This window comes from Apodemus sylvaticus, chromosome 11, assembly GCF_947179515.1.
Source record: "Apodemus sylvaticus chromosome 11, mApoSyl1.1, whole genome shotgun sequence".
Taxonomy (NCBI): domain Eukaryota; kingdom Metazoa; phylum Chordata; class Mammalia; order Rodentia; family Muridae; genus Apodemus; species Apodemus sylvaticus.
In genome coordinates this window covers 16,941,407-16,956,088 of record NC_067482.1, presented here as the reverse complement: position 1 = coordinate 16,956,088, position 14,682 = coordinate 16,941,407, and the positions used below count along the sequence as shown (strand labels likewise).

The following is a 14,682-nucleotide window of genomic DNA, read 5'->3' as shown; positions in this document are numbered from 1 at the left end:
AAGGATGGAGGGGGAGGAGAAAGAGAGTTGGATGAAAATCCTGGTGTGGTGGTATTACGAGGAATCTCAGCACCAGGGAGGCTGAGACAGGAGGATTGATTACTTGAATCTAAGAATCCAGAAGTTTCTGACCTGCGTGGGCACACAGCTTACATTTACCAAAGCTCTGTTTAAAAACAACATCAGCAACAAAACAAAGGAAGAAGGAAATGAAAGAAAGAAAGAAGCCGGCATGGCGCCTTCCCCCTGCGGTCTCAGGCTCTGGGAAGCTGAAGGAAGATTGCTGTAACTTCCAGGTCAGCGGACTATCTCTAAAGCAAACAAAAGGAAATGTTTGAGTTATACCTGTGGATCACATAGGAAAGAGGAACACACGGAATGAAAAAGGACACTTTCAGTTCACTGGCGAAAGCAACAGCGGTGCTCCAGCTCTTTTGATGTGCTGGATAAATGGGTTCGTACAATGTGTTAGGTGACTGGACACCTCTCAGTGCTGTAGGAGCACTTTCCCAGCATGCACTGGGCTCAAACTTCATCAAAAGGAAAGCAAACAAGCAACACCCTGACCTTTAGTCATTACGCTCATCCCAAACAGAGTTAAGTCATTTGGTTTCACCATAGCTCTTTATCGAAAATGACCTATCATGGTGGTGGCTGATATCAGCGACCCAGCTCACTAGATAGAGGTGCAGGCTGCGATCTGACTTGGGCTGCTTACTCGGTCCAGTCTGCGCTAATACTTAGCTGTGGGACTGAAAAGTCACTCGTGGTTTCTCTGGCTTTATCTTTTTTTAAGATAAGGCCTTACAATGCTGCCTAGGCTAGCCTGAGACTCACTATGCTGAAGATTCAGGCATCCTGCTCGGCCTCTCTAGTGGAGACTGCAGTGTGAGCCGCTCCCCATGGCCTCTGCCTTTGTTTCTTCATCTGTAAAGTGGTGAGCCCAATGTGCCTATCTCATGAGAGGCTGTGAGAATTAAAGCACAGATATGCAAGGCTCGGCTGAAGCACCCCACACACGGCATTCTGTCATGAGCGTGCGGTGGCATCACCACCTGTGCCAGGGTCTAAAGATGGCGGACGCTATGTCCTGACTCCTGTCTTCAGAGAGTCCACACCGAGGCACAGGAGACAGCCATTTAGATACCAGAAGGGATACCGTGAAGAGTTCTAAGGTAAACGTGTACGTGTGCACACCTCTTCAACCGGCCTGTCGCATTTTCTTTGGACGGGTGGCAGGTGTTAAGATGCACGAATCACACGGCAGCTCTATTTTTAGTTTTCTAAAGGAACTTCCATATGTTTTCCATAATGCCATTAATTTACATTCCCCAAAACAGTAGGAGTGTGGGAGTAAGCTTTTTCTTTTTAAGCAAAAATATGGTAGAAGAGGGGCTGCAGAGATAGCTCAGCGGTGCATCTAGGCAGGCTCCCACGTCCATGTCACGTGACTCGAAACTAGGTCACGGTGGCCCACGTTTCTAACCCCAGGGCTCGGACACTCTGGGCTCACTGACTAGGAAGCCTTGCCTAATTAGTGGGTTCTAGCTAGGCTGAGAGAGAGAGCCGCTCTCAAAAAGAAACAACCCGCTTAAGATTTAGCACGCACAGTTTTTCTGATTTCTGTCAAAGCAGTCCATACATGGGAAGAAGCAACGTGAAGGAAAATCTAAGGAACATAACATCAAGGCTCATTAGGAGGATAGTGTAAAGTTAACAAATACTTAGCCTAAGTATGAAGATCAACTGAACAGGCCGTAGACAAATTAGTTTTGATTCCTGAAATAGTGAGTAATAGAAAAAAAAATTGATATAAACAGGAAGTCTGCTGAGGGCTGAGAAAGCAGCGGGCTATCACGAATCTACAGACGTCTCAATCAAAGGCTGCACTGAGCAGAAGGCTCCTGGGGCAGGTTAGCTCTGGCCACTCAACCTCTGGCTTCAGAAAACTCAGAAGAGGCACTGCATTAGGTAAACCGGACAGACTGGTTCTCCATTCACAGACCTGCCACGTCTCCCAGGGACATCCGAACTCTATGCAACACTGCTAGTCTTGGGGCAACAAACCCACTGCAAACCTTCAGATGAGCCAGGCCTTGGCGGCCCAGAGGTCTCCTTTCCTCTGAGTTCCCCCACTACTCCCTCCATGGTGAACAGCGGCAGAGTCACCTTGTCCTCCCTCACAGTGCCTCAGGCCTCCTGGCACACCCCTGGCGCACCCCTGGCACACCGTGGCTAAGAGTCAGCTGACCTGGCTGGGAGTACCAGTTCATGCCTTTAATCCTAACACTTGGGAGACAGAAGCAGACGGATCTCTGTGTGTTAGAGGCCAGCCTGGTCTATGCAATGTGCAGACCAATAGCTTCACCAAACTGCCAAATGCTGCTACAGGCGCTATGGTAATGTTCACTGTCAGCACCCCCAAAATAGCACAATCAACTCACAAGTGGCATCGGAGCCACTCGAAGACTGCGGAAAGCAAGTACAGGCAAAACAGGCTCCACCAAGCAGTTTGGTGGCTCCCTGCAAAGCTATGTTTATCTACAATCCCAGACCTCAGGGCGCCCAGCCAACAGAACATCCATCCATTCACAGGGATGGCTTTCTCCAATCTATCCTTGACTTTCCATGAGTCCTGCCATTCCAGCTGGGCTGCCCATTAATCATCTCCTCCACTTGCACCCTACGGGTTCTAAACCACAGTTGGGACCATGTCACCCACTTCTTAGCATTTGTGCTAAAAGATGCTGGATGCTCAAGATGAAAGGACCTCCCTGCACAACACACCCCACCGCTACCGGTCCACACTGGAAGGCCAGTTTATATCAAGTCATATATATGTATATATATGTATATATATATATATATATATATATATATATATATATATGTATATATATGTATATGTATATGTCTGTGTGTTGGTGTATGTCTGTCTAGGGGGTATATGTTTGTGGGTGTATGTGGGGGGGTGTATGTGTTCATGTGTGTGAAGTATATATGTTTATATCTGTGTGTGTATATGTGTGTATATGTGTATATGTGTGTATGTGTGGAGTATATGTATATATTTATACACACACATATATGTATAAATCTATATATAATTTATACATATAATATATGAATTATATATAAATGTATAAATATATACATATGTATATATACATACATGTATATATAGCCACTTTGTGTGTGTGTGTTTTCATGTGTGTGGTGTGTTTTCACATGTGTTTGTAGCTGTTTTCACGTGTGCTTTTCGTATGTATATGTATGTGTATATGTATATGTCTGTGTTGGTGTATGTCTGTCTAGGGGGGTATATGTTTGTGGGTGTATGAGGGGGGTGTATGTCTATGTTCGTGTGTTCGTGTGTGTGTGTGTGTGTGTGTGTGTGTGTGTGATATATGTATGTTTACATCTGTGTATGTGTGTGTATATGTGTGTATCTATGTGTATATGTGTGTATGTGTGGAGTATGTGCCTCTGTGTGTGTATGTGTGTGTGTGTGTATATGTGTGGAGTATGTGCCTGTGTGCCTGTGTGTGTGTGTGTGTGTGTGTGTGTGTGTTCCTAGAGCCCAGAGGTTGATGTTGGGTAACCTCCTTAACTACTCTTCCCCTTATACATTAAGGTAGGATGTCTTAGTTAAGGTTTTACTGCTGTGAAGAGACACCATGACCAAGGCAAGTCTTATAAAGGACAACATTTAATAGGGGCTGGATTACAGGTTCAGAGGTTCAGTCCATTGTCATCAAGGTGGGAGCATGGCAGCATCTAGGCAGGCATGGTGCAGGAGGAGCTGAGGGTTCAACATCTGAAGGCTGCTAGTAGAAGTCTGACTTCCAGGCAGTTAGGATGAGGGTCTTAAAGCCCACACCTACAATGACACACCTACTCCAACAAGGCCACACCTCTAAATAATACCACTCCTTTGGCCAAGCATATTCAAACCATGACACAGGGTCTCTCACTTGAATTCAAAGCTTGCCAGATGAGTCAGTCAGCTCTTTCCAGAGAATCCCTACCCCTACCTCCCAGAACTAGTAGGCTGCTATGCCTGCCCTGTGTTTGAGTGGGCGGCGGGATCTGAACACTGGTCTTCAGACCTGTGTGGCAAGTGCTTTACTCACTGACCACGCACCAGGACATGCTCATACACATGAGGGACAAAGTGTACCTCAGATTCTCTATGGACTTCAGGGTGCCCCCCACCCCCACCCCATCCTCTGACCCTCCTGCCTGCAGCTTCCTAGTACTAGGATGACAGCCTAGCACCACATCCTGGTTCTACACCAGCAGTTACTAAAAGGCCTTCGTTACTCATTCTCTCTTTTTTCTTTTAAAGAGTTATTTATTATTATACCTAAGTACACTGTAGCTGTCTTCAGAGCACCAGAAGAGGACATCAGATCTCATTACAGATGGTGTGAGCCACCATGTGGTTGCTGGGATTTGAACTCAGGACCTTCGGAAGAGCTGTCAGTGCTCTTAACCACTGAGCCATCTCTCCAGCCCCTTGCACTCATTCTCGGCAGAGGCACTGCAGTACGCTAGCATGGCAGTTCTGGACGGATTCACAGACGACTAAAGCACACTGAGAACGGAGCTGTGACCTGGCAGCGATACAACACTTGGAGAACTAGAAAATCACCTCTGTCTTTGAGCGAGGTGACCCGTGCTTACCTAGAGTTCCCCTTCCCCAAACAAAGAACCAAACGGAAACCAGAAGAAAGGGGAAGGGAGCTTTTATTGTAGTCCTCTAAAAATTATTTTCAGAGATTTATTCATTTTTACTTCGTGTGCATGAGGGTTCTGCCTGTATGCCCGAGTGTGCACAGGGTGTGTGCAGTGCCTGCAGGGGCTGAAGAGGATGCCGGATCCACTCGGACTAGTTACAGATGCTTGCGAGCCACCCTCTGGGTACTGGGAGCCCAACTCGGGCCTCTGCCAGAGCAGCACAGGTCCTTAACCACTGAGCCTTCCCTCCAGCATCTGTTTTGAGGCAGGGCGTCGATATGCATCGCTGACTGAGTTGAACTCAAAACAGTCCTCCTGTCTCAGCTTTCCAAGTGCTGAGAGCTCACAAGTGTGAACAACCACACGCAGACTGAGGGAGGGTCTCACAACACCTGAGTGTGAGGGACGGGTAGTGAGCCTTGCAAAGGGGATGAATGGGGGCGGGGGAGGGAGGGACTCCAGGAAGAACAGCGCCTTGTGTTACTATCTTGAGGCTGTCAATGAAACTTCAATGGCATGAGCATGACAAGTGTATTCTGCACAGGATAACAAGAGCCTGGAGTGTGAGAATCACACTGTACTTACCAGGCCTGCCAGCTAAAGAAACAAACGTGTTTCATCGCTGTTAGCTATAATTCTGCAGTCCCGTTCCGTGCTCGCCAAGACTCACACGGCTGTTTATCATAACTGAACTTATCATCCTGACTTTAGCTTTTAGCCTTTGACAGTTCTGGGCAAGGAAGAGAAGGAAATTTATCGTTTAGCTTTTGTTAGTTTTGGGCCAGGGCGATAGGACATTTATTTTTCATCTTTTGTTAGCTTGGGCATAGGAGGAATGGTTAATCCCAAGGCTGCTCTTCTGGTTGAGTTTAACTGATCGGTGCCAGGCAGACTGAGGATTACTCTCTGACATGCTAGTGCTTGAAAGTTTTAGGCAGCCTCTTTTGAGAATTTTTTCCCCTGCTTGTCAGTTGTAACAGCAAACACTCAAAAAAACCAACCAACCAAACAAACAAACAACAAAACAAAACAAAACAAAACAAAAAGAAGCCAGAAGGGATAACGGTGGATCTCAGGGGGGTAAAGCATTTTCCCAGCCTGCAGAAATCCAATTGCCAGCATGGTGGGGGTAGTGACTAGGCACCAATCTAGGATACACTGCTTAGAATAAAGTAAAACATTTAGAGGCTGGAGTTACAACACCATGGTAGGGTGTTTACATAGCACGCATGAGGTCCTGGGTTCAAACCCTACCCCTCTCACACCCCTAAAAAGAAATATATGATATAAATGGGGGTGGGAGTATATGGGATTTGAAAGATTTAGTAGGAATAGGGACAACATGAAATAGTAATTCTGAATGCTGACATGCTGAAATATATGAGATTTTTATCCTGTGGATACTAGCAAAAGTTTAAGTTATTTGTGTGGCTCATATTAAATATCTTTTGGGGGGCTGAAGAGATGGTTCAGTGGTTAAGAGCATTGGCTGCTCTTCCAGAGGTCCTGAGTTCAATTCCCAACAACCACATGGTGGCTCACAACCATCTGTAATGGGATCTGATGCCCTCTTCTGGTGTGTCTGAAGAGAGCTACAGTGTACTCAATACATTAAATAAAAAAATAAAAAAACAAACAAGCATACATTTCCCTGCATACTTGTTTGTTTGCTGTCTGCCTCAGGGGGGATGGGACTCAATGCTTTTTAACTCTACCACTGAACTCTCCTCTCCACTTCCTCCCATGTACTTCTGGTGTCGATTCGTACTGTACCCGATGCATGGAAGTACTGTGTGGGCAGCAGTTATGGGCTGAACTACTGAGGAAGCAAGCGAGGCAAGTCTGCATGTATTTAACACAAAAGCAGCTACTGTATGCCCAACTGCATAGGACATGTCAGCAAGAATATAGATTTCTCCCAAGCATTTCCAACTTGCAGTTAGTTAACTGTGTGGATGGAGGCAGAAGCCACGGAGACAGAGAGCAAACTGAGGAGAAATGGGAACCATAGGAGAAGAGTTACTGTATTGGCTGGTTTTGTGTGACACAAGCTGGAGTTATCACAGAGAGAGGAGCCTCCCTTGAGGAAATGCCTCCATGAGATCCAGCTGTAAGATATTTTCTCAATTAGTGATCAAGGGTGGGAGGGCCCATTGTGGGTGGTGCCATCCTTGGGCTGGTGGTCCTGGGTTCTATAAGAAAGCAAGCTGAGCAAGCCAGGGGAAGCAAGCCAGTAAGAAACATCCCTCCATGGCCTCTGCATTAGTTTCCACCTCCTGACCTGCTTAAGTGCCTGTCCTGACCTTCTTTGGTGATGAACAGCAATGTTGAAGTGTAAGCTGAATAAACCCTTTCCTCCCCAATTTGCTTCTTGGGCTGGGCAGTGGTGGTGCACGCCTGTAATCCCAGCACTCTGAGAGGCAGAGGCAGGTGGATTTCTGAGTTCGAGGTCAGCCTGGTCTACAGTGAGTTCCAGGACAGCCAGGGCTACACAGAGAAACCCTGTCTCGAAAAAACCTGAAATCCAAAAAAAAAAAAAAAAAAAAAAAAAAAAAAAAAACCCAATTTGCTTCTTGGTCATGATATTTATGCAGGAATAGGAACCCTGACTGAGACAGTTACCTACAGAGGGGAGGAGGAAAACCCAGAGGAAAAGAGGAAAGAGATGTATATCTGAAAAAGAAATCACCTTTAGGTCTGCTTACAATTACATGTGTAAGTATGTGCATGTGTGTGCATATATACATGCATGTACACAAATGCACAACACACACACATGATGAAGTTATATCATTCAGAAGACAATGCTCCCTCTAAAAGCCATAGACTAACTAATAAAAACCCCACTGCCAGGTGCAGAATAATTCCTTTCAAATTGTTGGTCAGGGGAGTCCAAGAGAACACAAAATGGACCTCCTTTCCTGCCTCCCAGAGATCAAAAGTAAGTCCCAATTGCTAAAGACACCAAATACTTTGAACAAATGAGAAGTCAAGGTGGAACCAGCCTGGAAGCCTGAGGGCAGGCTCTCAAGGTCTTGGGAGGCAGTGTAAGCAGCTGCAGTGGGAAAACAGCCAACAGTCCTACTTAGTAGCTACGGCACCTATAGAGCGTAACAAGGACTACGGTGATGGTGAATAGTGGCACTTGTCTCCTGGGATAGCTGACAGCCATTTGGACCCAAAGCCACCTCAACAGGAAGGAATTCATGTCTTCCACAATAAACCACTACCGGAAGCTGGTAAAGCCGATGACCCTACTAGGAGAACCTCCTACCGCAACGTTCATGACGCAGCCCAATTCTACCTGTGTTCCGAATGTGTATCCTTCTGCCCACAGAGAAGTGTAGCTTTCATCAAAGAAGCCTCTTGTTGTAGCAGAGACCAAAACAAAGTCACAACTGGTCAAAATGTATAGAACAAATGACCAATCCCAGCTGACACAGCGATAATACACACCCCTACAACCAAAGGCTCAGAAAACATAGCAGAAGAGTTGGGGGAGGGCACTGTAGGAGCCAGAGGATGGGGTGCCTTTTATATATGACAGGGAAGCTGCACCCATGACATCTCGACAAGACCTAAGACCTGAAAGAATGACAAAGTCTGTAGACATGCCGTCATACGTGGGGAAAATCCATGGGGTCTCAACATTAGATAAGGATCTACAGATAGTGAGTAACTGCTGAGGGGGAGGGGTCAGTCTTGTCCAGGGAAGAGTCCCATGATGGGTGAGCTAGTCCCAGGAGGTCAGCCCTAAACACACAAACACAGGAGCAACACCAAATAAACAGAGGAGGCTATATTTATAAATTTATATGTACGTAAGTATGAATGTATGTATGTATGTATATAACATGTATACATATGTATGTATGTACATATGTATGTGTGTATGATATAATAGTAATATTTAAAGAATAAAGGGACATGAATTTGAGGAGAAGTAAATATAATACTCATATACAAAATTTGCAAAATAATAAGCAAGAGAATTGTCTTTTTCTTTTAATTTGTGCTTTACAGTCAGGCCAGTGGTGTTCGCCTATAATTCTAGCCTTAAAGAAACTGAAGCAAAAGTTTAGAAGTTTGAGGCTAGCTGAAGCTATCCGGTAAGCACTTGTCTCAAAAGAACAAAACACAAATAAACAAAAATCTGGGGTTTGGAAATGACTTAGTTGTAATGCGTTTGCCAGGAGAGAATGAAATTCTAAGTTCCCATCCTTAGGACTCAGGTCAAAACAGACCCAGTAACACAGGCCTGGGATTCCAGTGCTCCTACAATGAGGTGGGAGGTAGAGATAGGAGACCCCAGAAGTTTGCAGGCCCGCTAGCTTGTATGTAAGAGACCCTGTCACACACATGAAGTAAAATATAAAGGCTGACACTCAAGACTGTCCTCTAATCTCCACACATGTGACAGAAGATTCCAGAGGCCTGATACAAAGACTGGGCCTATTATTTAAAAACATAAAAGAAGGTAGAGAAGGAGGGAGGGAGGGAGGGAGGGGAAGGAGGAAGGGGAACAGAGAGACAGTGGGGGAGGGGTGGGGCATGGCATAGGGAGATAGGGAGGGACACAATTAAATAACACTCATTAGAGGGGTATTAATACTCCCAAACTCCTTTCTAGGTGTTCTTTGGTTGGTTGGTTTTTAAGATTTTATTTATTATATATATATGATGAGTACACTGTAGCTGTCTTCAGACACCCCAGAAGAGGGCATCAGATCCCATTACAGATGGTTGTGAGCCCCCATGTGGTTGCTGGGAATTGAACTCAGGACCTCTGGAAGAGCAGTCAGTGCTCTTAACCGCTGGGCCATATCTCCAGCCTGTGGTCATCCTTCTAATTTGGGTATTGCTTTGCTTTTGCCTTTATGAGACAGGGTCTCAGTGTAACCCAGGCTGGCCTAGAACTCATGATATAGCCCACATGGGGCAACTGATTACAATGGACTTTGAGACCAGCTGGCAGTCCAGAAGAAAGAACTGACCATCTGCTTCTTTATTATTTTTTGTTTGTTTGTTTAATATTGGCAAAGAAAGACTTTCCTGGCATGGTTCCTACAGGAGGAGGAGGAACTACTGTGACTATTGCAACACAGAAAGTCATCTATCTCCCTCAGTCTGCTCGGCTTTGAAAACGTCTAGTCAAGGGCCCAGGAAAACGGCTCATCAGGAAAAGGTGTTTGCTACCAGGCCCCAGGACTTGGCTTTGATCTTGGGATCTATACAGTGAAAGAAGAGAACTGACTCCTGCAAAATGACCTCTGACCCATATGCCATAGGACATATGCCATGGGGCATTTGCATGAGCAGGCACACACACACACACATGCACTCACACATGCACTCACACACGCACGCACATGCACACGCACACGCACACACACAAATAAATGTAATAAAAATGATCATTCTTCAGTCTTTTTAGCCTTTGAAACTGGCAGTCACTGTCACAAACCCAGTCACCAACCTGCTATTTCTTACACACAGTGAGTGGGACTTAGAAAGGAATGGACAAACTGAGTGTGGTAGACTAGCACTTGGAAGGCTGAGGCAGGAGGATAGCCACAACTTCAAGGTCAAGGCCAATTTAGGCCACAGAATAAATTTCAAGATGGTAAAACCCTGTCTCAGAGAAGTGCTGGAGGCATGGATCAGTTAGTAAAGTGTGTGTAAGGAGCCTGAGTTCACATCCAGCACGAAATAAAGGCTAAAATCTCAGCTTAGGAGGCAGGAGAATCAAGCAGTTCAAGGTATCAAGAATATCAAGTATCAAGAATCAAGCACTTCAATACATAGTGAATTTAAAGCCATCCTGAGCTACAAGAAAGTGAGTGAGCTACAAAAAAATGAATGAATGAGAGTCAGAAAACATCTCAGATCAACAGTGAATTCTAGAAAAACTGGTTTAAAACTGTATGTGTGGAAGGGAATTGGAAGGAGCTCTAAAAGTCACCAGAGTCTGAGGGAGACCTTAAAGGACCCGAGGCGGGGAGCAGCTGTGGAGGACAGGAAGGGGCGGGGCGGCCCTCCTGAGTGGCAGGCAGGGACGAAGTCCCGCCCACAGAGCACTGTTCAGGAATCTCCCCAGCTAACAGCAATGCTGCAGTCAGAACAGAGCCAAAGGGGTGTGTCCTCAGGTCTCCGCCTGCCACAGTACATCCCGAGGATCCCACCGCGGTTCACCAGTGGAGGGGGGACTCACCTGTAGGTGTATGGCCCCACTTCTTCTAGCAGGGGGATTTCTCCTCGGAGGATCTCCTCAGGGTTGGTGACATTGAAGAAATAAAACTGGATGTACACAGGTAGTGGAGGCTTCTCCCAGGAATCAAAGACCTTGGTGCCGTTTTGTAATACCATATTCTGAGGAGGGGAGAAAAAAAAATCAGGTTTACAAAACGGTAAGGCCACTGCTTCTGAACGTGGGATAGAAAGAAGGGCATTTCCTATCATGTAACTGCGGTTTTGGGGGCAGAAGCCACAAGAAGCTTGGGGTGCCAGCCTGTCCCAACCCGTGAACTAAAGAGAAGAGAAAGGCATAATCAATGTGTCGAGAAGAGGAACATATGAAGGAGTCCTGTGACTCTGAGCTCATCCCTGGGTCTTGACAGAGCATTAGAAGTTCCGGGTTTAGCTTGGTTTTAAGGCCCTGTTTCCCTCTGAAGTCTAGGCTGTCCTGAAGCTCACTATGTAGTCCTGGCTAGCCCTGTGAGGCAGTCCTTCTCTCAACCCCTGAGTGATTGCAGGCAGTCACCGTTAATGCCTGGTGAACTTTTAAGTTTAAATACAGGAAGAACCGGAGTGGCTCTGCCCATCTTTGTCCCAGATCTGACCCTGCCAGGTGCTCCAATCTGTTGGTAAATTAACTGCAGTATCAACCCGGTTCCTCCCAAACAATCCTCTCTGAGCTATAGCTACTCCATCACACACACACACACACACACACACACACACACACACACTGGTTCTCATCTTCCAGTAGGCGAGCCTTCCAGGGGTTGAGCTAGGCAGGGCAGAGAGACACTCCCTCCTCAGGGATGAGCATGTCTGTCCTGTGCAGAGTCATCAAGAATCTGACCTGAAGAGATGCAGGCAGGGAGGGAGGGAGGGCGGAGGGGCCAGGCTCTCACCCTGCTTTTCCTCATCTCAGGGACCCAAATCAGGGGTCCACCCACCACGGCAAAAGCAGTTCCAGGTGCCTGTCAGGGTCTGCCCTTCTTGCTTGCCTATGTTAATTCTTTCTTGGGCAATCCCTTGCAGTCTTTTGAGAACGGGGTTGCATTTTACATTAACAGGTCTCACAGTCTTTAAGCCTAAGAATCAGACAGACAAGTCAACACAGCTTTGGTCCTCCCTTTGACATGGAGCCACACCCACGCAGTAACTCCACCCTCAGGAGCTGTGCATGCGTCTATAGCCGACCCCTGACATGTCTATAGAGTAGAGATGGCTGCCTCGGGTTCAAACACAAACCGAGTTTTGTGATTAGTGTAGATAATCATTTCCCCCCACAATCCTTCTTTTACTTCCTACTTATGTCATGGGCTAACATCCCCATATCTCAAATTCATATTTTTTTAAGTCCTAAACTCTCAATCCTCAGCATGTGAGCATATTTGAAGACTGGATTTTTTTTTTTAGAGAGGTGACTCAGGTTGGATGAGGTAATGAACGCGGGAACCAAAATGACTGGTTTCCTTATAAGAACAAAAGCATAGGAATAGTGCGCTTCCCAGAAACCATAGATTATTAAATGAAAACCCAGTGTTGGGGTTGGGCTACCTCCCCATGAGTTATTGGGGAGACCTCTGAGGCTCCCAGAATAATACAGACAGCTGTCCCGGCTCTTGGTTGCTTAACAGAACTAAATGAGAACATATGCTTTAGTCACAGGATGGAGAAATCAAGGTGGAATTGCACTGGAGGCTTCCACACTGCTATCTAGAGCCAACACAGACCAGAAGAGTTACCCAACAGTCTCACTCAGATGTGGGCCGAGTGTACTGACTAGCAAGACAAAACTTGCTTACTGGTGCAATAGCGGTAAGCTTGTTATGGGAATAACCAACCCCTTTCTGATTCGAAGTGAGGCCTGCTCCACCAGACGGAATTCATATCTGACCCTGTATAAACCTGACAAAACTCCATGCCCAGGAGTCATAGGCCCTAGTGCCAAAACTCCTGCTGTCTTTTAAGCCAGCAGACATAATACACTTGTACAGTTGCCTTCTAAATAATTATTTCTAGAAAATCATGCTGCTGTCAGCTTTAGTCAGAGAGGCGTCTTCTTAGAGTGGACAGAGCTACCTGCAGAGACTCATTACTGGCCAGCGTGAGGTGGACAAGTGGCTGGTTGCTCAGGCATAGTGGCATATTTGTCACCTCCCCACAAGGCGCAGAGAACATGATGAAGGGATGTCCAACCATCGTTTCTATCCAGTACCTTGCTAAGTCAGTGACTTTGAGATGTGATTGATGGGATAGAAATTCAAAAACAAGTCACATGACTCCTTGGCTCCTCTAATTTCCGAGGTCCTGTCCAAGCGTCTGCTCGGCAAGTCTCATCCAACCCAAGCAGGGACTCTGTCCATGTTAGAAGCAGATATTTAAAAGCTTTATTGATTTTTTTTCTCTCTCACCCATGAGGTATTGGGAATTGAACTTAGGGCCCCTTGGATTCTAGGTAAGCACTCGACCACTGAGCTACATCTCCAGCCCTTAAAAGAGTTTTAATTATGATTGTTATTTTGAAACACTAACTTACGCAGGCTAGCCTTCAGTCAGCCCAGACTGGCTTCAGATTCCCAAATCCTGGGATTATGGGCCTGGCTAAGATCTGTCCTTACTTTATTTTCTAACCTTATTTCCTAATCTTATTTCCTAACTTTGCTAACTTATTTCCTAATCTTGTCCTTATCTTATTTCCTAACCTCAAGCCTAAACTAGCTGAGGGCAGAAGGGGCAATAAACTGAAGAACTCAGACCAGGCTACTTGGGTACAAGCCTTTCCACACCTGTGCCACAGCTGGATTTAGAGCCAAGCATCTTTTCTCCACTCTTCCATTTCAACTCAGCATACATTTGAATTATAAGAACATCTCTTCCTATACATTTCTCATATACCTATTTTTTTTTTTTGGCAGTCTATCAGAAACTATACATCCAGTGCCTAAAAACTGTACCAGGAACTTAAGCTACTTAAAACCGGTGTTGGAAAGTTGGTGTGAGAAAGTTGGTGTGAGAAAGTTGGTGTGAGAAAGGAGAGCCTGTAAGTAATAATTACTTCATTTTCCAGAGAATTTCAAAAACCCATAAGGATCAATTTTTCTGGGCCAAAACTTTCTAGAAAAAGGCAGGGCGGTAATTGTTTCTTCTCCACAAACGCCCTGAGGAAACCTGTATTTTCCACTGGACTCCACGGCACAGCACAGAGGTCTCCCTTAAGAATGGACTGGTCAGTGCAGGAAACACCTAATAGCGGAAGTCATTAGAGACCAACAAGAAGCAGATGAAATCAGCAAACCAAGACAGAAAATTCAGCTCTTCAGCATGTAATCTACTGGGTTGGCTGCTGGCTTCTTAAAACGGAGTATCCTGTTCTCCAAAAAATAATAGGTTCCTTTTGTTCTTTTACACTTCCTATGACCTGTAGGACAGTCTGACCGCAGGACCTGACCCCACAAGCCTACATGAAATGGTGAGTTTCCCGCTCAGTGACAAGAGTATGAAAAAGCAGGACACCCACAAGCCTCCCGTCACTTCTACTGTAGCTTCTACAGCTGGGCACATAGGTATGTGCACCCCACCCGTATACACTGGGCACATATTAGGCACACATACCTGACACACAAATTAAAAATAAATCATTTAATTTATTTTTAAAAAAAAAACAGAGGAAGGGCTACAGCCGTGTTGTGGCCTATGTAAGCCAACCAC

The 14,682-nt window shown here is 45.8% G+C and overlaps 1 protein-coding gene across 1 annotated transcript in view; it reads right to left on the bottom strand.

Moving 5' to 3' along the window:
- Positions 1 to 14,682, bottom strand: part of Scarb2 (scavenger receptor class B member 2) — a 54,413-nt gene that overhangs the window by 23,288 nt on the left and 16,443 nt on the right. The window contains exon 2 of the mRNA XM_052198403.1: positions 10,952 to 11,109. Within this exon, the coding sequence (XP_052054363.1) occupies positions 10,952 to 11,109 (158 nt within the window). The remainder of the gene's footprint in view (positions 1 to 10,951; positions 11,110 to 14,682) is intronic.